The sequence below is a fragment of the Vulpes lagopus genome, chromosome 16 (assembly GCF_018345385.1).
Source record: "Vulpes lagopus strain Blue_001 chromosome 16, ASM1834538v1, whole genome shotgun sequence".
Taxonomy (NCBI): Eukaryota; Metazoa; Chordata; class Mammalia; order Carnivora; family Canidae; genus Vulpes; species Vulpes lagopus.
Genome location: NC_054839.1, coordinates 28312459 through 28337961, shown reverse-complemented (window position 1 = coordinate 28337961; position 25503 = coordinate 28312459). Strand labels below are relative to the sequence as shown.

General features: G+C 42.1%; 1 protein-coding gene and 1 long non-coding RNA gene across 3 annotated transcripts; one reads left to right on the top strand and one right to left on the bottom strand.

The window, feature by feature from the left end:
• Positions 1–16561: 16561 nt before the first annotated feature.
• On the bottom strand, positions 16562–21887 carry SPRY2 (sprouty RTK signaling antagonist 2). Of its 2 annotated transcripts, XM_041731328.1 has the most exons (3): positions 20639–21887; positions 18652–18743; positions 17602–17617 (listed from the first exon to the last, which is right to left on the bottom strand). In XM_041731328.1, the coding sequence occupies exons 1-2, from the start codon at positions 21269–21271 to the stop codon at positions 18675–18677; spliced, it is 702 nt and encodes a 233-aa protein (XP_041587262.1). In that variant the 5' UTR covers positions 21272–21887; the 3' UTR covers positions 17602–17617; positions 18652–18674. The 2 variants fall into 2 exon arrangements, with proteins under 2 accessions (XP_041587261.1, XP_041587262.1); XM_041731327.1 differs by lacking the exons at positions 18652–18743; positions 20639–21887 and adding an exon at positions 20430–20622 and having other exon boundaries at positions 16562–17617.
• LOC121477105 lies at positions 20675–22118 on the top strand. The gene is made up of 3 exons (XR_005984097.1): positions 20675–20810; positions 21763–21887; positions 21979–22118. It is a non-coding gene; the product is annotated as an uncharacterized LOC121477105 (long non-coding RNA).
• The last annotated feature ends 3385 nt before the right edge of the window (positions 22119–25503 follow it).

Sequence of the window (25503 nt, the reverse complement as noted above, 5' to 3'; positions counted from 1 at the left end):
ATGATTTATTTTTGTAGAAAATTATTCCCTTAGTATAATAAGCAAATAAACTAATAAATAAGATGACTCAGAACAGTCATCTTATAGGTGTGCTCCCTACCAGCACATATATTTCCTGTAATGGATCAACCTGCCTTGATGATGTTGACAAAATCTATGACAAAACTGTATATAATTTGTTCTGGTTCCACATGTAGCAATCAGAGTGGGGAGTAAGTGAATAAAGGAGTGAGAGAACTAGAACTAGGCCGTTGGTCCCCCTTCTGGCTGTGATACCTCGTAGATTAATTACTTGATCCTCGGAGAAGACACTAACACAGGGTTTTTTTCCTATATCTTCCACTTTCAGAGAGATCCCCTAGCAATCTATTTTGAAAATTTGAAAGTGATTTCTTCCTCAATGTCTAAGCTCTTCTTTTCAATGATCATGATTATACTATGTTAAAAAAATGAATATACTACAGTCTACTATACTATACTATACTATACTAATACTATACTATACTCTATTAATACTATATTAAATGCTCTCATGTATTTAATACCTATGAACAAACACGGGTCAAAGAATCCAGGCAAGGGCTATTGAGCTATTGCTAACTCACTTATAATAGTGGAGAAAGAAACACAAGTGCAAGCACACAATTTTTATCTGTTAACTTTCATAATTTATTACCACAAAACTCAATTATCCATTTTTTAAAGAAGATTTTACTTATTTATTTTAGAGGGAGAGTGTGAGCAAGGGAAGAAGCAGAGAGAGAGAGGGAAAAGGAGACTCAATGCTGAGTGCCGAACCCAACTCATGTCTCGATCCCATGACCCTGAGATCTTGACCTGAGCCGAAACCAGGTCTGACGCTCAATCGAATGAACCACCCAGGGGCCCCACCCATTTTGTTTTAATTTTATGAATTATGCAATTAAACTCAGAATTGAAAAGGATGACCATCAGGCAGACCAAATCAATTACTTTGTAACTCTACCACCTTTTTCATCTACTTTTATTTACCAATTATACTTTGTGGGCTGCAAGGTGTATGAGATCTGCATAGAGAAGGCAAGGTAAAGAAGGTGAATTAGCACGATGCCCACTCCTCCAAGCCCTATATACCAACCACTGGGTACTTTCTGCTACAATGGCTGAAATCAGCCTTTTGATGTATCTAAGAGTGAGGTAAGTTATTGTTAACTTAAAATAAGATGTGGTGATTTAGCCTGGTTTTATTTGGATTTGGGCAATAAAAATACACATTGCTGCTGAAAAAGGAATGCAAAATTTGAAAATGCTGGTTAGACAACCACTTTATAGCAAAAAACAAAACAAAACAGTCTTTTGAAAGGTTATCCTTATTTTTATAATCCTAATGAGGCATGGGAGACAAAATCTGCTCTTGAAACATTTCAACTTTCTTCAGTGTTCTCTGTTTAATTAGAATTACTCCTTCTATGAACCTCCCCAGCTAGCAATCTAATAAACATTAGCAAAATTTATTTACTGCTAAAATTGCTACTTAAAGTTTAGGCTCGGTGGCAAGGATTTTGTTGGATAACTAAGGGAAGGTTTGGCCTTTTACTTGAAGTTCATATCTTATCTCTCCCTTCAATGTATGCACAAGGACTTTTCTTGTAAAAAAATGAAGTCCTAGGAGAGACTTGTTTTTTTGGGCGGATGAGGGGTGACAAGATGGGCAGATAATTATATGTATCTAAATGTACCTGAAAATCTGTTGACCTTGGAAAAAGTTTACATTTTTCTGTTCCTTTGAAAAGCACACTGGCAGATCTGAATCTTAGAGTTTAATAATGTATGAGACTGACCACAAATTAAAACAATAAAAATGGATCTGCCACACTCAGTAGGTCAACATCTTTTCGTTTCCTATAGGAGAGGAAAAAAAAAAACCCAACTACAGTAGTAACCATCCTAGAATTTTGGAAGCCTCCAATTATAACTCTAGTACATTCCTTGGGTAAAATTTATTTGGCATTTCTACCAAATTCGAATAGAGTATGAAATTTAGGGTTTTCATTTTTAAATTCATAACATTTTGCCCACTTTTAGATGAATTTTATTAGAACAGTCACAATTGTGTTCTATAGTTATTAGGACTAAGAAAATCAATTAAAATAAAATGGTATGGGGGCAAGGGGGTGGCTCAGTAGGTTAAGTGTATACCTTTGGCTCAGGTCATGATCTCAGGGTCCTGGGATAGAACCCCAGGTCAGGCTTCCCATTCAGTGGGGAGTTTGCTTTTCCCTCTCCTCTGCTCATCCCCAACCCCCTTTCCCCTGCTTGTGCTCTCTCAAATAAATAAATAAATAAATAAATAAATAATAAATAAATAAATAAAATCTAAAATAAAATAAAATAATGAAATGATTGGTTTCCAAATGATAACTAACCAGGGGATTGGGTGACAAATTTTGAGTAAATTATTGTTCTTAAATTCAAGGACCATGAGAAAATTCTTTTATATTTTTCAACAACGTTCTCAATTCTGGTTCATTAAAATGCAACGCATTAGAGAGGATAGAAAATGTACTTTCATGGCTTACTCTTTAGCTATGTTTCCAAATCTATCACTAATCATTGAAGAAATAGTAGCAGTGGTTATGGCAATTACAATAAAAATAATATTAGACACCATGTAAGAATATAGTTTGTAATAGCCAAATTTTAAATGATAATTTGATACCTATCTATGAAGATGCCAGAACAAAAATATCATCAGTGCCTAACACATTTTTTTTCATTTTTTTCTTAATTGAGAAAGAGAGAGGGGGGGAGAGCAAAGGGAGGGGCAGAGGGAGAGAGAGAATCGTCAAGCAGATTCCCTACAGAGCCCAACTTGGGGGTTGATCATGTGACCTTGAGATCATGACCTGAGTGGAAATCAAGTCATTGCATGACTGAGCCACTGACTGAGAATGTATTTAAGAGATGTTTCTCTGAAAGCAGTGATAGGAAGAAACAACTATGATACAATCAAAACATGAGACTTGGAATCAAAAGTCTGGGCTTGAAGATGTTTTCACTTACTTACTGTATGATTTGGAACAATTCTCTCATCTGCAGAAACTCCAATTTCTTCTTATGTAGAATAGTACTATGAATCTATCTGTCCTATAGGCATCTCAGGGTTAGCTGTGAGAATCAAAAATAAAAATGAGATAGTGTATGTGAGAGCAACAAGTCAACAGTAGGGCTCTATTCAATAAAATGTAATGATTACTATGTTTTGCACAGATGTGGCCCCAATTTCCATATTCAGGCTTGAATCTAGAACTCAAGCAATAAAACAAAGATAGGGTACATTGGTACATAATGATATTTAATTTAAAATGATTTTATTTCTATCCTACTTAACCCTGTAATGGAAGTGAAGTGGCTCCCTAACAACCAAAAATGTCATTTATTAAGTGCTTTGTTTATTGGCATATGTTCATGTCACAAATATTGCAAATCTAAGGCACATGGTAGATATGGGGATACAATATCCCTTGCCCTGTCCAACTTCAAGAAATTTAAAGAAGACCATGGTGATATAGCATAGTTTTAATAATAAAACAATTTACAAAAAGGATAGTCTTTTTAAAAAAAAGATTTTATTTATTTATTCATGAGAGACAGAGAGAGAGAGAGAGAGAGAGAGAGAGAGAGAGAGGCAGAGGGAGAAGCAGGTTTCTCACTGGGAGCCCGGTGTGGTACTCGATCCCGGGCCCCCAGGATCATGCCCTGGGCTGAAGGTGGTGCTAAACCACTGAGCCACCCGGGCTGCCCAACAAAAAGGATAGTCTTAATCCTTCTTTATATATGAGTAAATCGATGATCCAAGATATAAAGTAATCACCCCATAGCCATCCAGTCAGCAAGCGGAGACCTCAACATGAGATGCCATCTATCAAGTTCCAGATTTTGACTGTCACATTTATATTGCATCAAAATAACTTTTTTGCTGCTTACCTAGAGACCCACTAAAGATCTAATAGGTGATTGAGATGTTAAATTGTTCTTTTGTGGGGCACGTGAGTGGCTCAGTCAATTAAGTGACCGGCTCTTGATTTTTATTCAAGTCATGAACTTAGGGTCCTGGGATTGAGCCCCGACCTTGGGCTTCATGCTCAGCAGGGAGTCTGCCCGAGGATTCTCTCTCTGACCCTCCCCCTGTGTGCTCTCTCTCTTTCTTTCTCTAAAATAAATAAATATTTAAAAAAGTATTCTTTTGTAAAGTTATTTATGTACATAGTGATATTTGAAATGTCAGTTTTCAGAAGAGAAATACATTTTTACATTCTTTAATAGGGCTTTCTGCTTAATACAACAGGCTTTGGGTCCCATTTTTTTTAAATCCCCACTTTTTTGTCACAAGGTAGTGAATATATGATGCATTGCTAAAGGCCTAAATGCAAAGTCAATTGGACATAACTATTTTAATTAAGAACCAGGTGTTTCCCAAGATCCTTGTTACCTGTGATGGTTAATTTTACATGTCATCTTGTCTAGGCCATGGTACCCAGATATTTGGTCAAACATTATTTTGGGTATTTCTGGAGAGTGTTGTTTGGATGGGATTAACATTTAAATCATTAGAGTTTGAGAGAAGTAGTTTGCTCTCCATAATGTGGGTGAGCCTCATCTAATCAGTTAATGCCCCCAGTAGGCTGACTTCCTCCAAAAAAGAAAGAAAAAATTCCAGTAGCAGATGCCTTTGAACTTGGACAGGAATATCAATTCTTCCCTGGGTCTCCAGCCTGGCCCATCTTGCAGATTTTGGAATTGTCAGCCTCCATACTCACTGGTGAGTCCCTTAAAATAAATCTGTATGTGTGTGTGTGTGTGTGTGTGTGTGTGTGTGTGTGTGCGTATCCTATTGATTCTGTTTCTCGGGACAACCACTAGTATACTATCCAAAGGCTGATCAGAAAACCTGCAGGATCTGTGTAACTAGCATCACCAGGAGTTTGTTAGAATGCAGAATCTCTGATTCCCCCCCTTAACCTATTTGGAATCCAAATTTTACAGCATCTCCAGGTGATAGGTGTACACAGTTAAGTTAGAGAAGTCCTACCCAGGATGATTAGAAATTCAAGATTCTTTTTTTCCCCCCTTTTTCCTTTGCTTTTTATGTTTATAAGTGTATCTGTTAGACTTTGTGTGTGTCTTCATGGCATTTGAGGGTACTTCACTTCAGGCTAGTTAAATGCTTTGGGGGCAGTGATGGAGTTAATAAGGCAAATTGCTATGGGATCTATTTGACTACCACCAAAAGTTCAAAAAAAATTTGATAAAACTCTTTCCAATAATGTAGTCTAACTTATTGTCACTAGGAAAGCCTAGTCCGTATTTCTATTTGGGTTCATGAAATAAGTACAGAAGCTGCTCAGCTAAAGAAAAAAATATTTTGAAGAGTCATGAGCATCTAAGATAAGAAATGTATACATATAAAATCACAATAGACTCATCTCTGTAATGTTTGGATTGTGTTAATAAAATCCCATTCCAGGGATGGCTGGCTCAGTCAGAAGAACAGATGACTCTTGATCTCGGGTGGTGGGTTTGAGTCCCACGGTGAGTGTAGAGGTTACTAAAATAAATAAATAAACTTAAAGAAAATTTATTTAAATGATATTTAGAATATACCTATTTTGCGCCAGGCATGTGATAAGCAGAGGAGACAGAAAGAACGTTTCATTTCTTTTTTATTTAACTAGGCTCCACACCCCGCATAAGGCTTTAACTCTTAGCTCTAAGATCAAGAACATGCTCTACCCACTGCTCATCTCATTTCTGTCTTTAAAAACTTGACTATGGTGACAGCTGGGTGGCTCAGTGGTTGAGCATCTGCCTTCAGCTCAGGGTGTGATCCTGCGATTCCGGGATCGAGTCTCACATCCGGCTTCCTGCATGGAGCCTGCTTATCTTTCTGCCTGTGCCTCTGCCTCTCTCTGTGTGTCTCTCATGAATAAATAAATATATATATATTTAAAAAAAAAAAACTTGACAATGAGCTCAGTAGAAGGATAGTTGTGTAAATAAGGAAGAGCAGTAACATAGTACAGCTGCCCCCACGAATGCCATGAAAGGAGGAAGTCCTAAGTTTTTCTTCAGCTAAATTCTTACTCTTGTAATTTATTTCACCAGATATAATCAGCTGACTTTTCCAAAATATCTACTTCTTCATACCTTTCCTTTCTTAGAAACCATCAGTATATCTTTACTCTCTATTGAATTCATTCATTCATTTCTCATCAAATACTTACTGAGTACTTCCTATGTACCAGGTGCTGGGCTTGGCAGTAAACCAAGTTAAAAAGGTCTAATGGAGAGAAATAGTCAACAAATAATCACACAGAAAATCATATAGCTACATTGTATTATGTTCTATGAAAGAAGAAGACTGAATGATATGACAGCAAATTATAAGGGAATGTTATCTAGATTAGGGGTTAGAGGGAGCTTCCCTGGGAGGTATCATTTTCACTAACTCTTGAAGGAAGAGTAAGAGTTTCCCAGATGAATGGATGTAGAATGAGGGTTAAGGAAGGAGAAGATTCCATGTGAAGAAGATACTCTTTGTGAAAGATGTGTGGAGGGAAGAAAAGAAACTGATGTTAGAAAAAGAGAGAAGGTGGACCATGGTGTAAAGGGGCAGAGGAATAAGTATCAGAGTGGGAAGAACCAGATCATTCAGGTCTGGAAAGAACTGGAACTTTGTTCAAAGAGCAAAAGGAAGTCATCACATTTGTTTAAAAAGGTATCAAAATGTTTACAATATACTTTTGAAGGATCATTTTTACTGTCAATTGGAAAATGTTATGGAATGGCCAAAAATAGATTTTGGGAGGCTGTTAGGATAAAATCCAGGTTCTTTAGTTTGACATTCAGATTCCTCAGAATTGAGGCCAAATCTGTTTCCAGTCGTCATTATCACTTCTCCCTTACATGAATGTGCATTTCAGCCAGAACCATCCATTCTCTTTCCCCTGAACAGGATTTACTCAATCCTGATTTTTGGCTTTCCAGAACACCTCTTCACTCATATTTGTTTCAAGAGCGTGGCAAAATTTCATCTGTCCTCAGTACCCTGGTTGAACATTGCTCATTTCTGTGAATATGTCAAATTGCTACCAGATTAAAAATTTAAGACACCATGCACATTGTAACAAACACCAATATTTTTTAACCATGGAAAAAATGAATATGCTGCTGAAAAATTCATGACAAAATCTTAGACTGCTGCGATACATAAATCAGTCATATCACCTTAGCTTTCTTTGGAATTTCTCTCATCCATTCATGTACTTGTGGGTCTCTCCCTTTCTTAGGTCCTCCTATAAAGCACTTATTTGTTTTTTGCAAGGAAAGTTTGATCACAATAATTCCTCCAATAACAAATATTTTTAATTTACTATTAAATTTAAGTCCAATAACACGAAATTTAATGTCCTTGTTTCCTGAGTACATGATAACTTTTCATTTCCATGCTGTTTCACGAAGACATTTTAAATGACAAACCTAAAATATGTAGAATCAACAATGTATATAAACCCAGTTGTAGTGAACTAATATGAATAGCAATGATCAAGGTTAAGCACTGTAAACAATAGATGATAAGTAGGTCGTGACTGCTACCTCGCCAATGACAAGTGTAAAACATCATTCATTGTAAGATGCATTCTGGTTTCAGAGATGCATAAGTGAGCATACAAGTGTTCTTAGAACTGAGGAGCTGTATTATACCTAGACCACTCAATTGATATTTACATTTTACCATGTATTATTATTCATACCTTTCCTTTCTTAGACAGCTTCAGTATACCTTTACTTTCCACTGAGTTCATTCATTTAGTCATTTACTGGTCAACAATCTTCACTGAGTATCCTCTATATGCCAGTGCTGAGCTCTCCCCAAATGGACAACTACCATTAGCCCCACTTCCCATACCCCCTCCCAACACTTAAATCAGTACTATTGCCATAAATCCGATTATGAGGCTACCAATAGAAATATATAGTACTTGGGTCTACGAATGAATTCTTAAAGTTCTTCTTTCCTTTTTTATTACATTTTCTCTTTTTGAAAGATTTTGTTTATTTATTTGAGAGAGTAACAGCGAGAGAGAGAGAGCATGAGTGGGGAGGAGAGGGAGAAGCAGGCTCCATCCCAGGACCTGAGATCATGATCTGAGTTGCAGGCAGACCGTTAACTCACCGCACCCCCGCAGGTGCCCCTAAAGTTCTTCTTTCTACTAGTGCTTTCAAAGTAAATTAACATTGGATAAAACTAAAGTCTATAAATCTGTTGACATAGCTATTAGAAGAAATATTGCAAAGTCTATATGTGCACACCAACATATGGACACACATATACACACATATATGCATGCACACATTCTCTATGAAGAAATTATAGTATATTGAAAATATAATTACATTATTAACAATATCTATTTAATAGTTCTTTGTTAACAAGTTACTTTATTTAAAGGGTAGTATCTCATTTCACTGTCAGACCACTCATGATATATTATCACCTTTTATGTGCAGGGAAGAAACAGTCACAGAGAGAGGCTAAGCAACTTGCTCAAAATACCCAGCCAATGTCCTTCCTATTAAAACATATGAATGCTACACTTTTAACATCTTAGAGGTGGCTAATATCTAACAATAACAGTTAAATACACTTTGCTTTTCAGATTTCTAGCTTAATTATGGATAGTCTGATTTGGAGTTATTTGTTATATGAAAAGTTTCACTGCTTTATAAAGAGACTCACCTGTGTCTTTTTCAGAAATTTATTTTAAATGTATGCTTCAATTTTTCAACTACATAGGTGAGTGGGAAGAAAATAACATGGTAGTACCTAGTTAACAAAGATATGTCTAGAAAGAAAGAGCTTCTGAAAAGATTTAATCTTAACAATGCAACATCTTTTTTAACTAGAGCGTTATATAAAATGGTTATAATCTACCTTTTCTCCAAGAGCTTTCAAATTGCTTAAGATAAAATATATTATTCATAACACAAATTAATTAAAACTGGAGGAGGATAGCTAATAATTTCATTTACAGAATCATATTGAAGTAGGGTTTTCATTTGGTGTGTTTTTTTGGTGACAAAGGGATCTTGCGAATTTTATGGGACAGTGAAGTCAGTTAGCTACTTGAAGTAGATTTATATCCATTAAGAAATATCAGAAACAATTATAACATCAATAAATTCCAAAGATGTGCATCTCTTGAGTACAAGCATATATACATATACATGTATGTGTGTGTGTGTGTGTGTGTGTGTGTGTATACATATATATATGAAGCTAATTTTCAGGACTAAAATCTCTTATAAAGAAATATTTATCTGAAATTTATGGCTTCATATTAATTCTCTTTTCTTCTTTTACATTTAAGAAAGAGTCTGTTCCTCTTTCAAACCTGGCTGTCTGTGGACTCCTTACCCACCACCTCCTCGGTTTTACAGAATCATTCAATTTTCTTTTCCAGACATTACTGCCTCTGAGAAAATTGCCTGATACCATGCACCACACCCAAGATGGAGTTAATCACTTCTTCTACATATGTATTTTAAGTCTGTTATCACATGTGTTACACTCCATAGTAAATATTTGTTTGGTTGTCCTACAGACAAGTTCCGAGGATAGGAGATACTTACTGTCTTATATCTCCAGTATTTGACATTGCACCTGAGGCTTAAAAAAAAAAAAATCAACTGAAATACAAAATAATAGTAAATATTTCTTTAGTACTTTGTACCAATCTCAAGGGTTAATATTTTACACATTTCTCTTCAACCTTCACAACAACCTTTGGGGCAAGAGTTATTATCTCTCAGAGAAGACATTAGGCTTAGGGAAGTTAGGTAACTTGTCTGTGGCTGTACAGCTAATAAGTAACAGAGGAGGGCATTTGCATAGAGACTTATCTCCAAAGCTCAGGAACTTCAAGTATTACAGACAAGTAGGTATATTGGACATATATAGAAATTTACAGAGACGCCTGGGTGGCTCAGTGGTTGAGTAGTCTGCCCTTTGGCTCAGGGCGTGATCCCAGAGCACCGGGATCGAGTCCTATATTGGGCTCCCTGCACGGAGCCTGCTTCTCCCTCTGCTTATGTCTCTGCTTCTCTGTCTCTGCGTCTCTCATGGATAAATAAATAAAAATTTTTTAAAAATTTACAAATGTAGGACATTCTTCATTAGAAGAATTTCGGAGGCTTAGCACTCAGAATAGAAATTCCAAAACTTTGGTTCTAGCATTCTTAGTGTCCTTTGATCTCACCCTCCCTCACACAGCAGACAGGCCTTCCTTGCCATGTGTCAGAAGGATATATTACATTCTTCCACTACTCCCCCGTTTCCTCAATCCCGCAAGATTTCTCAAACTCAGCATTATTGGCATTTGGGGCTAAATCATTCTTTGTGATGGGAGACTGTCCTGAGCATTGTTATTTGGTTAGCAGCATCCTTGGCCTCTACCTGTGGGATACGGATACCTTGTCCCTCCCACCCCCAGTAGTGAAAATAAAAAATGTCTCCAGACCTTGCCAAATGTCCCTTGAGGGATTGAATTGCCCAGAATGGCAAGTCAGTAATACTATCAGCCATTTGCTATGACTTCAAATTTAAGTTCTACATTATTAGCTTCCAAAGGGCTTATAAGCATCAGTCTTAATTTACTAGTTCTCAATCACAGACCTAGTGAAGGCTTTTCTCCCCCACTTACTGTGACATCCTTTACACTGAAGATACACAATAAACATTAGCTCAGTAACAAGTTGGGTCTATAGTTATGATTGTTTGGGTGGCAGGGCAGAGGCCCAGAAGACACACTATTGGGTTCTTTTCTTGTGACTTTTAACAGATGACTATAATCAGACCAATAGTCTGTAAAAGAATCCGTTTCCAAAATGTAAGCTTAAAGGTGTCGTGTTGATGAATATTTGGAACTAAATCAATGAGGCTATATCCTAATTGTGTAGGTCAGAATCCAGGTGACATCTAGACCTGAATGCAGATGTAAGCTGTGTGGTCGCTCCTGCCCCTGAACAGTTCCTCACTAGCAGAATGACAGGTCACAGACAGACATCCCTTGGGACATTCTAACCAGTAGCTTGCCAACATAGCAAGTACTAAATGTACCCAGAGGCTCTGTATGTGTTACTGCTCGATGCATGCCAGGCCTCTTGGTCACTAGGCTTTATAATGTTCACAGTGACCATTAGATGTGCATCCTTAAATGTTGTTCTGAACTTAAAAAAGATGGCTTTCCAACAGGAGTCTCAGGAACAGTTTCCTGATATGAGCAGCTAGATACTAGGGCTACTTTGTACCCACTTTTGAGCAGGAAAACCAGGTTTGGGCTTCAAAGAGTACACTGAGCCTATTAAGAACTTGTAGTAATGAGAGTTGATGCAAATACGGTATTTACCACAGCCCTGCTTGACTGTAAGCCCTGTTGATGCAAGTCAAGAAGCCAGATGCTATTTGGAGCACAAAACCATTTCAAAATACATAAGTTGTATTAACCTAAGTGCTAGAGACGGTCACCCAGGGTTTGAGAGTCACGTGAACCCGAGCAGCCAGGTCTCAGGGATTGTTTTTTGGCAAAGGCGGAATTGCTCTAAAGCTCAACCACTTCCCTTCACACTATCACAGGTGCTTTTTTTTTTTTTTTTTCTTTTCCTCTGCTTGATTATCCCCAATTTATTCTTCAGGAGCACTTATCCTTCTCCAGGTACAGAAACAAATTAAAAATATGGTTAATGATAAGAGGTAAGTTTCAGCAAAAATTGGAACAAGTATTGATAAATCGTTTCAACCTATTTCTTAGTGGTATATCTTAAAAATGTATTTTTGTATCCGTATTTTTTTTTTTAGGGAAAGATTTTTAGTAAATCATGCATCTCAAGATTGAGAATAAACATAGCAAGATATAGCTGTTTAAATATTAATCAAATGTCACTATATTTCATGTAGCATTAGGACATGAGCATGGTGAACATAGTTATGTTTAATGAGCAACGCTCATTCTGCTGCCTCTCTCTTAGCCAAACTCTGGCTATTTCAGTAACTGTAACCATTGCAAAGACCTGGAGACTCAAACCACTACTGAGAATGCATCAGTGCTTCTCCAATTCCTGTACTCTCATAGTGCCTTGCTCGTCGTGCCTTTGCTATGAAAGACCTGTCTTGCATTGCATTAAAGTCGGCAACATTTCCCTTATGAATTGCATGGACTAGCCTTGTGATTGGAGAAAAGTAGACATTCAAATGAACTGAAATATCAAATTATTTTGGTGCCTAAATTCCATTCCAAGTGGGTCCTTGTATTAAGGCAAATTATTCTCTGTGCATTAGAATGGTTTTGAGAAATTAACTCCTCTAAGGCACACTTAAGTCTTTACATGTCTCCTCTAGACAAACCAGAGGCCTAGGAGACAGATTTCATTCTAATTTTCTTTTACAGTTTATTAAGAAAAAAAAAAAAAAGTTAGTTGCCAAATAAGCCTGGCTCTTAAAAATTCTTCAGGTCAATCAAAATGCAGATAAAGATGTGAAACATTTGCTAGCCATGGATAAATTTCAATGCTAATGTTTTCTTATTTGCTGTATTTCTATTTTCTTTCTTTCTTTCTTTCTTTCTTTCTTTCTTTCTTTCTTTCTTTCTTTCTTTTTGACTCTCAGTGAATATTTCAAGTTTAATTTTCACCAGAGGTGCACTACCATTAGTAGTATTCACATTTTGTCTCATTATTCACATAGTTGTCTCATGATGTATGGAGGGTGATGGTGTGACACCCAAATAAAATCCAAGTATAGTATATCCAGGATGTATATAGTCCGACAGCTTTATCCTCCCATGAACGACCAAACCAGTGATTCAAGATTCCAGATGTGTAACATCACTCTGATCAGTTAGGCCTTGTTTTAAAATTCTGTTCTGGTCTTCAATCAATGTAAACCCACCCTAGGTATGTCACAGAGACCCACTCTAGGTATGTCACACAGAGAAATAAGACAACGGTCTTAATTAAGATAGAAATTAACATAACTTTTGCCTTAATGAATATTGAAAACTAAAATTGATATAATATTGATGAAGCTAATGATATAATTTTGATGTAACAGGTTAATGCCCTATTTTTATTTTTCCTTACTAAAATAATGTGAATACACTGCACAAGATGACAAAGTGTTTTTGATCTACAGTTTAACCAGTTTACAAAGTTGAGACTTTTATACCTCTATCTGGTTCTTGTGCACATTTAAGAGGGAGGTAAATAGCCAATTGTAGATATAAATGCAAGTGAAAGTCTAAACCTAATAAACCTTTGAAAAGTTTGACCTATCTGCTCGAGTTAATAAATTACATCAAACCCATCAACTGCGCATCAGTTACCTCACAACACTGTGCAAAGATCAAATTCATTTATCTGGCATCATCAATATCTTAATTTATACATCCCAGAGGCAAGTGAGCTTTGAGATAAAGTATATTGAGGAAAGAAGTCATGCCAAAAGTTTGGTTGGGAGTACCTACACTTGGTTTTGGCTTTCTTTCACTGACAATTCTCAGAACATGAGCCAACACAGCAGAAATTTGACAGGGCCTTAAAAATCTCCTGGATACACATAAATGAATTTTTTAAGTAACAATGATCACATTGTCATTCTTAAATACATCTCAGTATAGAGAATGTACAGGTTTCTAAAAAAAAATAAAAGAAAAAAAAAACTAAGAAAAAAAAGGGCAAGAAACCAGAAAATATAGCTAAATTCTCCCTAAATACTTAGCAATTGACATGTTTGCTGTATCATATTTTTAACCTATCATATCAAAATGGCCCCTGGATTATAAACTCATTGTATTTATATATGAATCTTCATGAACTTTATAGAGATTAAGACACTGAATTGGTTATTCCTCCATCTCAGTAAGATGACCTTCAACATTTAAAAACTCTTCTCCACACTCGAAGAGTACCAGCTGTTTTTAGTCTGTTTAGATAAAAACACTTAATTTTTCATATTCTGTAAATGCATTCTATACTGGTATATATACTAAACATTTAATAGTTTCATTGGAAACTTCCTGAGATATCCAATTTTCCTATTTATCTTTAAATAATTTTCAGCAGGACTTACTATATACTGACATAAATCTTGTAACTTTAGTTGGTTACTATATTCTATATTCAAACTAGTGAATTATGCTTTATAGCCACTCCATTTTTTTTTTTTAAAGCACCGAATTAGCAATTCCTAGATTCACAAACTGTACAGGCCAGTGGAGTGATTTTTTTTAAAGATACAAATTCCAAGGCCACACCACACAACTCTGAATAACCACAGGGGAGGGTTCTTAATCTACTTCTTCAATAAATACTCAATTACATTTGATGCAAGGGGTCTATAGAACACTTGGAAAGCTGTTTGTATGCTGAAAAAAATGACTTGGAATTTCTATACCGAATTAGCGCATAGGGCAGGTTTTGATGAATAAAGCTAATTAGTCACAATTTTTGTGCTTTATAAATCCTGAAAACCATATGATGAATAAGGAACGCTGCCATTTTTCAACATTAATTTCTCATAGGTCATCAGGGTTAAATCTAAGAGTATTAGAACTGCAACACTCAGTATCTTGAAGTTGAAACTAGAGGAGATAATTTCTAAATTAATCTTGTGTTTTTTGGAGAAAGTTTAGAGGACTCTGAGGGTCCTTATAGCACTGTCTTGGTTTAAGAGGCTGTACTTTTCCTTGAAAGCTAATTTTAAAAGACAAAACAGAAAACCTGTACTAGGATAAGACCTCTTAAGAGCCTCAGAACAGGAAACAAGATTAAACAATGACAGGTAAATAATTTTCTAGACTTCCGGTAATTCTTGGCACCAGATTGTGCTTCAGAAGAAAAAAATCATCATCCAAAAAGTGACTAATTAACGAAGGGACTTCTTACAAGTAAGAAAACCTAGTATTTGTTGGGATGGGCTGTAGCAGCTTGCTGTGTATTTGCTTCCCAAAGACAAATGCAAACACACTGGCTTTCTGCCATATTGCATCGTTTTCCCAAAGTGAAATTGAACAATTTTCTGGGTGATTTGATTAAATAAGACAGGGTCTTTCAATTGGCTTCCTTGGGCTTCAATTATTAGGCCAATAAAGGATGAAATTTTATGATATACAACACCTGAATCAACAAGTTGCAATTTTCAGGTCTTTTCTAACATAAGACACTTCTGGTATCACAGTGATAAACTTAAGTCTAAAACCATATAGACTGGAAAAACAATAGCCATAATTGGCTAAGTCAAAAAAACATTTTTGCCTCAGTGACAAGCATTGATCTGTGTATACTGCGTGCCTGATACACAGAGGACATTCAATAAATGTTGAACTAAACTCGTTTTTCTGGTCTTGAATTAGCCTCATGGCTAATCTTAATTCCGTATATAGAGAAAAAAATCTTAATTGTTAATCTTTAAGAGAAGTCTCCAGAATGAATTAGTGTTAAGATTTTTTTTTTTTAAACACACAAAACAAAGGAAAGCCAACAGATCTGTAAAGGGGAAGAATAGGAACAATGATACAGCCAAAACAAGCTCTCATGATTAATACAGCCGAGTCAGATGCTCAGTTATTTCCCTCCTGATTGCTACAAATTATCTCTAGAAGAAAAAAAAAAAATCCCAAATCTCTCCTTTAAAGAACCTTATAGATCCGTGAAACTTTTTCATTGAAGTGCTAGCCTTACAAGGTGGTTTCTTTCATTTCAAAAACAAAGAAGAGGTAAAATAAGACAAAACAGCTCAGTTTAATTTCAAACGTTAATATATTTTCTATTTTATATTGAACATATGCATCTGTAACCCCTCATTTGCAGCAACTAGCACATCCTCATAAAAGGGGCAAAATTTGTAAGATGCCTCTTAAAATAAATATTCTTTTTTATAAAATAATAAAACTTCAAATAAATATTCTTTACACTAAACAATATGTTGAAAAAATTAGAAAATAAAGGTTGAATTTTACTGTAACTGTACAATATACATGAAGTCCAAAGGGAAATCAGAGTCTTACAATAAAGGCTTTCTGTAAGGCAAAATACAATCTAAAAACATACTGATTGATTCACATTCTTCCGAATGTACAACATATTAGTATAATATTTTGTGACTGTGCCATATAGTATGGCACAACTTGTTTTTCACAGTTGCAAATATTATTGTATATACAAAAATATAGCACATTATCTCTGGAGAAAACAATGGAAAAAAAGTCATTTGCTAATTTACAAATTTTGCAAGTACTATTCACAAACAAAAACTTTGCCTAAGGAGTGTCTGTTGCTTTAGCTTATGCAACACATGGGTACTCAAGTTCTGTATCCCATACTTTGAGCTCCATTAGCTGAGTTCTAACAAGCACATCAGTTAAAATGGCACGTGGACAAAAAGCATTTCACTGCAAACAGCGAAGGATATCCCAACCCTCTATTAACAGTGCCAAGATTATAACTGTTTAGTTGGTTGCGTATGTTAAAAAAAAAAAAAAAAAAGGAACAATCCTTATTACTGTCATATTCCTGATTAATGGTGCTATGTTGGTTTTTCAAAGTTCCTGGGTGGGACAGTGGGAACTTTGCAGCAGACTGTGTTTGAGTTTTTACAGCGGCATCCAGGCCTGTTAACCCGGTCATAACACCCCTGGCACAACTTAAGGCAACCCTTGGCTGGAAGGTAACACCATAAACAAGGCAAAAAAAGGGACATGACGCCCATGGCAGACCAACGTGTACAACAGTGAGACTGGCTGCAAGAACACGGGTTGTCAGCACAGTTGTCCTCATCATCATTAGAACAGTGATAGAAGAGACCTTTCACACAGCACACACATGTCCCATAGTCAATCACGTTTTGGGCTGAGCAAAGGCACTGCTTGTCGCAGATCCAGTCTGATGGCAGAGGCCTAGGGTAGGTGCACTCTTTACACTTGCACTTGCCACAGTCCTCACACCTGTAGGCATGCAGGCCCAAATCTTCCTTGCTCAGTGGCTTAAGCTCACCTGGCTTGAGCTCCGATTTGGGCTGCACACGGATTATCCCATCAGCAACAGGCCCCGAGGAGAAAGATGGTCCTAAGAGTCTCTGTTCAGAGGAACTGCTGCTGGTACTTGTCCTTGTACTGCTCCGAGAGCCGGAGCTGACTGTGCTGATGGACCTGGACAGAGGGACTCGTGCAGAAGAATGGACCTGTGGGTGCTGGAACCTGGGAGGCTGGCGGTGCTCGGGCAGACCGTGGAGCCTCTCGTGTTTGTGCTGAGTGGAGGGGCGAGGAGCAGGCTTGAGCCCAGGTCTCGGGACCACAGTAGGCCCCTCCGTGTACTCATTGGTGTTTCGGATGGCTCTGATCTGATCCAGAGACAACACGTGTACCTGCTGGGTGAGGGCATCCCTGGGGTCAGGCTCCCCACGCTGCCTGCCAACGTCACGGGGTGCCTGCAGCAAGGACTGCGACCCGCTGCCACTCTGAGCTCTGGCCTCCATCAGGTCTTGGAAGTGTGGTCACTCCAGCGGGCTTAGAACACATCTGAATTCCTGCAGAAACCAAGAGGAAAGAGCTGGTTTACACTCCAGGATACTTCCCACTCTCCGCCCACCTGAATTAACTCTTTCCTTTCCATTCCCCCAGAGAGACAGGATTTGAAATGGGAGTTGCTCACGGAGGGTGGTGGAAGAGCCATAGGATCAATGCCACACCAAAAAGTAAAAAATTAAAGCCGGGGACTGACGATTCTTTAATCTTGCGATGTGTAGAGACACAAAGCTAATCTTGGTTCAATCACATAGGTAACGATTCCTTATTCAAATAAACATAAAATCGCAAGGTTCATGTTCAATGTGAAGGCTGCAGGAATATAACGTTAGCACAGAACACTGCTGCCAACATATGCGAAAGTTGAAAACTTTTTCAAAATCTGAGATAGGTTTAACTTTGTCGCGGTCATTTTTGCCTTAAACAGCAATAAATGCAGCCTAGAAATAGAAAGTCTTTCTTGTCTGCTTTTACATCAAATACCTTTAACTATAATTTACCCAGTATTCTGCAGCTTTTTAGAATACCGTAGAATGAATGCGACTTGCAAAAAAGCAAATACCCGCCCCTCCAAGGAAGTTACAAATTTTACAACAAACATTATTAACTATATAGTAGCAAAAGTTTTAAATGAAACACAAATCCATTCAAATCCTGTTAGGTGTGCCAGGAACACAGACCAGCCAGCAACAAGACAGAAACTTATTTTCAAATGCTCAACAACTTGAGGATCAAATACTTTACAGTTTGATAGCCTGAGAGAGTGTCTTTAATTCTGTAGCTAAAAGACTGTTCTCCCGGTTTTAGAAATAAATTATGTCAAAAATCCTAATAGTTCAGAACCTGAACTGACTGGGGATAACAGGAAGGGTTTCAAAAATTCTTGTCACGTCTCAAATCTATCATTCTGACGTGCAATCACTTAAATTGCAATCCCTCTGTAAATTTCAAAACTATCACACACACACACACACACACACACACACACACACACCTTTGCCAAGTCTACAATGAACAAAAACGGGCAAAAGTGGACCTTTATCCAGTCTCCGATTTTTGTTAAGAGACACAGGCAGGTGACACACGCCTCCCAACTCGGAAGAAGGTAGAGCTGGAAACCGGATCTCCCTTGCAACAGAAAGGCAGACAAGACAACGTCGATCTTCGCTTTCACTCCGTTTATCGGCTCTATCTGCGTCCCAACACCGTCCCCAGCAGGTGGGACACAGTCGGAGCCCGGGGGGACTTTTCCCCGGGGAGACTGACACGGCCCAGGCAGGGGCCAAGCTGCCCTCCCCCCTGCACACAACCTCAAGACGCACTAGAAGGCGGGGGCGGGGGGGGGGGTGCGGGCGCCTCCGAAGGGGACGTGCCTGGAAACGCAGGGGCACACTTCCCCCTCCCTACCTCCAGGCTAAGATACCCCCCACCAGAGAACTGCCTTCCAGCTCCAGGAGGGAGCCACCCCAGCCCCAGGCACCCAGAGGCCCCGCAGCCCACTTGCAGGTCCACCTGGCAAAGGCCAGCGAACGCCCGGCACAGGGTCAAGCCCTGGCCCGAAAGCCATGCCTGAGACTCGCTGCCGGGACCGAGCACACACGCCACGCACCCTGGGCGGCTCTACCAGGCACCGACTGGCCCGGGGGCACCGGCTGCGGTCTGCACACCCCATCTCCTTTCGGGTGGAGAGAAAAAAAGTGAAAGGAAAATTGCTTTTTAAAGAAAGGTCAAGTCCCAGGGCCCCACTGCACGGGGCGTGCAGGACGCAGACCCCTAGGCTGGAAACTTTCCGCCAAGATTTGCTCGCAGGGCAGAGTAGCATCTTTGAAAGGGGTGGTGGGGTGTGTGCGTGTGTTTAATCGGAAATTACTGCCCATTGCTAGCCTCCTTCGCACCCACAGCACCCGCCGCCCACCCCCCTCGCTCCCCTACCCCCCACCCCGAAAGTGCTTAGAAACCCCCATGAAGTGTGTGATCAGACTTAAGGACTCAGGGGCAAGGACTTCAGCACAAGGGTGGGGCAGACCCAGGAACCGCTTGGTGAAAACGCACAAGACTCCGAATTCAAGGCAGCAGCAGCAGCAGCAGGAGCGGCAACAAAAAAGTAGATGAGCCCATCAAAGTAAATTGAAAAAAAAAAAAAAAAACAACCAACCAAAAAACCAAAAAGCCTAACCTCTTTTGCCACCTATTTTCAGGTAATGGAAAACGATAGCGACCGCTCGAGGGCTTTCTTCCTGTGCTAGGTCCGCCCAATCTTCCAAAAATAAAAAAAGTGTGACCCAGGCCGACCGCGGAGAACGGAAAAAGGAGAAAGCTGCACTTCCGAACCGCAGCCCCGGCGCCCGGCCCGGCCCGGCCCCCTCCCCTCCCCTCCCCGGCCCCGGCCTCACCGGCGGGTCCCGCGGCCCCCCGGAGCCGAGCGACTCGCGCGCCCTCCGTCCCGCTGGCGCCCCTGCCCCGGGACCGTGTCGCCCAGGACTTGCCCCCCCTCCCCCGCCCCAGAACAGGTTAGAAATGCGGGCGCCTACGGCGGGGACCTGAAGACACAAAGTGTTCCGCCTCCGTCTCCCGCTCCCCGCGCCGACTCCGCGGCCGCCCCAGCCCCCAGAGCGCGGGCGCCCGGGGTCCTGGGGCTGCGGACCCCGGCCCCGACCCGGCGCGCGCTGCAGCCCCCGCCGGGAACCTGCGGGGCCGGAGAAACGGAGGCCCGAGCGGAGACAGACCCCGCTCCGGGTCCGGCTGCACCTACTCCATGTTGCCCACACCGCGCCGGCCGCGGCGCCAGGAGGGGAAGAGCCAAACGTGCCTCACCGTGATCGCGGCTTGCACCAACCCCTCTCCGCTGGGTTCGCTGCCTCCTGCGATGTGCAAATAAAATCCAGCCCCGATGCAAACTCCCCCCCCACCCCCCTTCTTTCCAAACTCTGCTTCGGTCCAAGTTCCGAGCGATCGGCGGGAGGAAAAAAAAGGAGAGGAAAATCCGGAGCCGAGTCCCCCGCCGACGAGCAGCAAGCACTCACGCCGGGGCTCGGGGCTGGGGCGACCCCCCTTCTGCAAACGCACGCGGAGTATTTCCTTTTTCTCAATGAACTGGAGGCCGAAGCGCCAACGGCCGGTCTCCCTTCCCGGCAGATGAGCGAAGGAGAAAGAGAAAGCCGCCTCGGAGAGGGTCTACAGCCAGATGGCCAGGCGGTGCGGCGGCGGGCGCGTCGCGGCGGAGGCGGCGCGGGGGCGCGGGGGCGCGGGCCGGGCCGGGCGGGCGCGGGGGCCTGGGCGCTGCGCGCTCCGCCGGCCCCTCTCCTCCGCTCGCGCTGCGCCGCGCGGCTCTCCGCGCTGCAGACTGGGCGTTGTGGAGGCGCGGCGGCGAGGCCGAGGCGGGGGCGGTGGGAGCGCGGGGGGGGCGGGGGCGGCGGGGGCGGGGGCCGGGGGCCCGGCCGGGGGGGCTCGCCGTTGGCCTGCGCCCTCGTCTTTCCGGAGGCAGGGAGCTCTGCGGCGGCCGCGGCAGCAGTAAATGGCGTCATGTGGATCCGAGGCGGAACAGAGCAGTTGTTGTCCCAGAGGATATATCGCATCCGGTCCCAGCTCATTGGCTCCGCGGGGCTACATTCACTCGCGCTGCAGCGCCCGCCAGCGCTCCGAGCCGCAGGAGGCATTCAAAAGGGCAACCGCGCCGCCCCGCGCGGCCCCGGGCCGGTCCTGCCGCTCGGGCGCCGGCGCGCGGGGCGCCCGCCCGCGGGGCCGCGCTGGGCGCGGCGGGGGCACTTTATCTCGTTCCAAGGAAACCCTGACCCGAAGGGTTCCCCGGGGGCCACGAGGACGAGCCTAGGCTCGGACGCGACCTGGGGCACTTTCTCCTTGCCACTGGGAACGGGGGGGACGGGGACGGGGACGGGGACGGGGACGGGGGAGGGGGAGGGGACAGCCAGGGCCAAGCCGGGCCGCGCGGGGTCCGCACGAAAACAACAAGTTGCAGGTTTTGAGAGTTTCCTCGGGATCCGCTCTCCGGCCCACCTCTCCCCTTTGCGGTTCCCCCTGGAGGGGGCGGCGGGGAGAGGAGCGGGGGGAGGGGGAGGGGAGCGGGAAGTGAGGTGGGAGGGCTGTTGGTTTATTCTTTGTCTCCCGGATTAACCCGATTATACCGCAGGCACCAGCGCAAACCGCCTCCCCCGCCTCGGAGCCGCGGACGGGGGGAACGGAATGCGGATTCGGGTTTCCAGGACTTGATGCCCCGACCGACACTGGCTTTTGATGGAGTCACTCTAGTTCTTAGTTTAGTGCCGGATCTTTCTTTTTTATTTATTTATTTATTTATTTATTTATTTATTTATTTATTTATTTATTTATTATTTATTTTTCCAAGGAGACTTAGCTAAGCGATGGAAGATCTGCTGTTGGACGCACCAGCTGGAGGGAGCTCTACGGTCGGAGCCTTTTTAAAATTCGTCCATCACCTACACGGTGGCTCCAGGTCGACACGCCGGGCTCGCTGGTCGCGGCAGAGCCCCTCCACGTAACCCAAAGGCCGCCTTCATTTCTGACTCGCCCTTGTCACCCAGAACATTCCCCAAGAAGCTCCTGTTTGTACATTTCGAAGGTGGTCTGTACGCTCCCACTTTAAAAAAATAAAAAAAGTGGAAATAAAAAGATAGACAACGCGTAGATGCGCAGGGCTCTAACTGCCGTGCATTTACTTAAGAAACGTGCTTGCACGTGGGCGCACCGGTGGGAAATGACCCCCCCACCCCCACCCCCCGACACACACACACGCTCCTGATACTCCTGGATTCCAATGATTTACGGACTGTTTTCCCTTTGCAGCCAGTACGGTCAAGCCTCCCGAGTAGCACCTGCCCTCGTGCGGGGTTAGGGTTCTCGCAGTAGTGCCGGGAAGGCGCGCTGCCTTCTGCAGAGCCGGGGGCAGCTCCAGCTCACACCCGTTTGCAGCTGCTCCGGCACTCGCGGCCGCGTCTAGACCGTCCCGGGCGCGCTCCCCGCCGCGCTGCGCTCTCGCCCTGCCTTCTCCATGTTTCTCCAGGGCTCTCCCCACTCGCCCTGGGTTCGGAACAAGAGGTGGCAGGGGAAGTGGCATGCGTGATTTCCGGGTGTTGGCCTACGCCCCCCACCCCCCACCCCTCGGTGAGGGTGCACGAGGCTAGGTCGGCCCGCTCCGGCGTGTCCCTGGGGCTGAGGGCAAGGGACTACCCGGCCTCCCCCGCCCGGGCAGCTCGCCCGGCGCCCAGGTCCTTTGAGCTTCGGGGTGAACGTAGGCGCCGCTGCGTTCACGGCCCACGCGGCCACCAGGGGGCGCGCGCCCGGCGCGGGGCCGGGGCCGGGGCCGGGCGAGTTCAGGCCCGGGAGCTCAAAGTGTCTCTCAGGCCGGCCGGTTCACGATGAATCGAGGACATCTAGCTTTCCCGGCCACCTCCTGGGACGATTCCGTTTGGAATCCGAGATGAGGTCCCGAGGCTCGAGAGAACCCCGGCGTTGAGCGATGGGAAGGAGGCGGGGGCCGAAGCCAGGTGTGCGCGGCTGGTGGGGAGCTCGCTGCCCGGAGGGGGCGGCAGGTGGAGGACCCGCCTTCTCTGCGTCTCCGCAAACCCCCGCACCCAGCGGCTGCTCCTTGGGAGACACTGGGGCCCGCGTTTGCCTCCCAGCCCTGCAGGAACTTTGCGAAGACACACTGTTCTGAGCCAAAGCATAAACTGGGAATTTAAATTAGGAGCTTCCGGCTAGTCAGAGCACTTTATTTTTATTGAGTCAATAGGCAAGAATCTAGGAATTTATACTGCTCTTTCCTGAGTTAGAATCCCATGTAATTTAGCTCTTCCTTCCTGTCCTCACAGCCTCCAGCCTGCTGACTGGAAAAGCATTTAACCTATACCTTGAGCACAAGATAAAAACAAGAACCTGTTGGGTCCTTCGTAACTCCGTCTTTATCGTTTATTTTATTTAGTGAAATTATTTTTTTCAGGTGTAAATGTATAGAACAATATATTGTGCTCCAAATTTTACTTAATGCGTTACAATCCCAGAGAGAAATGCTGTTTATGTATGTGCATGTGCATATACACACATAATGAAGTGTTTGGTGCAGCTCCTGTAATGTGTACCCCCAATTAATTGCCACATTGCATTTCAAAATTATAACTGGGATGAAGCCTGGAAGATACTTCAGAATTATGAAAGAATGCTGTGTAAAATTTCAGTGGAGCCCCAGTTTCAAAAGTGTTGTGCAAAGTTCTAGAGAGGCAACTCTGATGCATGAACAGGTGTCGCCGTTTGCCCAAAGTTGAAAAATACTGAATCCGTGGAAACTCCTGCTGCACCAATTCTCACTCACTTCTAAGTTCTCAGGTTGCACCAAGTAACACGCTTTCTTAGTTCCAGCTATTGAACAGTGTCGTACATTTAGGATCTCATCTCTGCATTCATTTCATTTCCCACATTTACTTGGATTTACTTCATTTTATAAATATAATTATCCTTAATTCCTTTTTTTTTTTAAATGAAGCAGTGTATAAACCTTTGTGAATTTTGCCGCTTCTAATTTTGGGGAGAAGTCATCAATACAGGCAGTGTAGACATGCTTCTTTACCAGTAGGTGTGTTGGCTGAGTTAAGTCAGAATTCCAAGATTGCATTGACTCATCTAAACTTCTGATTTATGTCGTAATCATGGGAGAACATAGGTTTAAACAACTCTAGTTCCAGTTTCTTTCTAAAATTGACCAAACCACTTGGCCTTACTGGGTTCAGACCCAGTTTTGATAATAAAGAAATCTTGCAATAGTATGATGTCTTTTTGAGACAAAGGAGAATTAACAGCTATTGATTATTTGGTTGTTTTGTTAGTTTTATAATCAAGGCAATTTATTTTTGTATTCACACTTAAAACTGGTCCAGAATACAATAGTGTATACTGCTTCCAAGAGTGACAATTTAGGTCTTTCAACCTTCATTTCTCCTCACATCCCAAATGCTATAGAAAACTTAGGTTATGCACGGTCTCTTCTAGGAGAGACCTTCCAAAATTAAGGGGCTTTGTAATAATGGACCTTTTGATTTGGTGGCTATGTTTGTGGTCATTTAATTTTTGAATTGCTTTGATTTTCTAAATTCTATTGATACTGCCTCTAGGAGGGATTGGGAGTAGCTATACTCAAAGTTGCAAAGGAATTCAAAATAGACCACTAGAGTTCTTATCTATAAAGCCTGAAGAACTGGAAACAGTTTTATCTCTGCATCTAACCTTCTTTAACGATATCCTTTATCCCTAACCAAACTTGAAGAAAGATCTGGAGTTATCCCAGGGTAAGAGGAGTGGTTTTTGATGGGTTGACTTTGAACTGGAGGCTCCTGTGAGTCTTGTCTTTTTCAGAGATTTTGTATTCAACCTGAATCCACCCGGTGGTTTCTACGGGTTAATCAATCTTTTTGCTAGATCCATGCACATTACTACTACAATTGATGCAAAGTCAGAAGTGGGCTGAATTTCTCTAACAAGGCAAAACAGAATTTCTTTGCTGGCCAGCATGATTTTTCTCATTATATTTCTAATATATTTGTCCCTGGAACTCCGGATTAAGCTTTTTCCTTTGTAGGACTGATGTGTGCAGAGAAATTCTAATCAGTGAAAACACTGCATTGTTGCTTTGCCTTTGCTTGAATAGCCTGAGGTTTTATTTGTTTTTCTGTTTGTTTTTAGCATTTGATCCACTTTGTTCTGGAATCTTCTTAAGCCAATGCTAAAGCTTCATATAAGTGAAAATCACAAATTAAAATGAGTATTTGTATATTACTGGCCAAGTCTACTCGCAGTAGGACGATTTTAACCTCTGAATAAACAGAAGGTTTGGGTTTTACACTTTTCATGATGTGGACACTTG

Excerpts from the sequence above, each read along its gene's own strand:
- SPRY2 (XM_041731327.1), bottom strand. The coding sequence starts at position 17,566 with ATGGAGGCCAGAGCTCAGAGTGGCAGCGGGTCGCAGTCCTTGCTGCAG.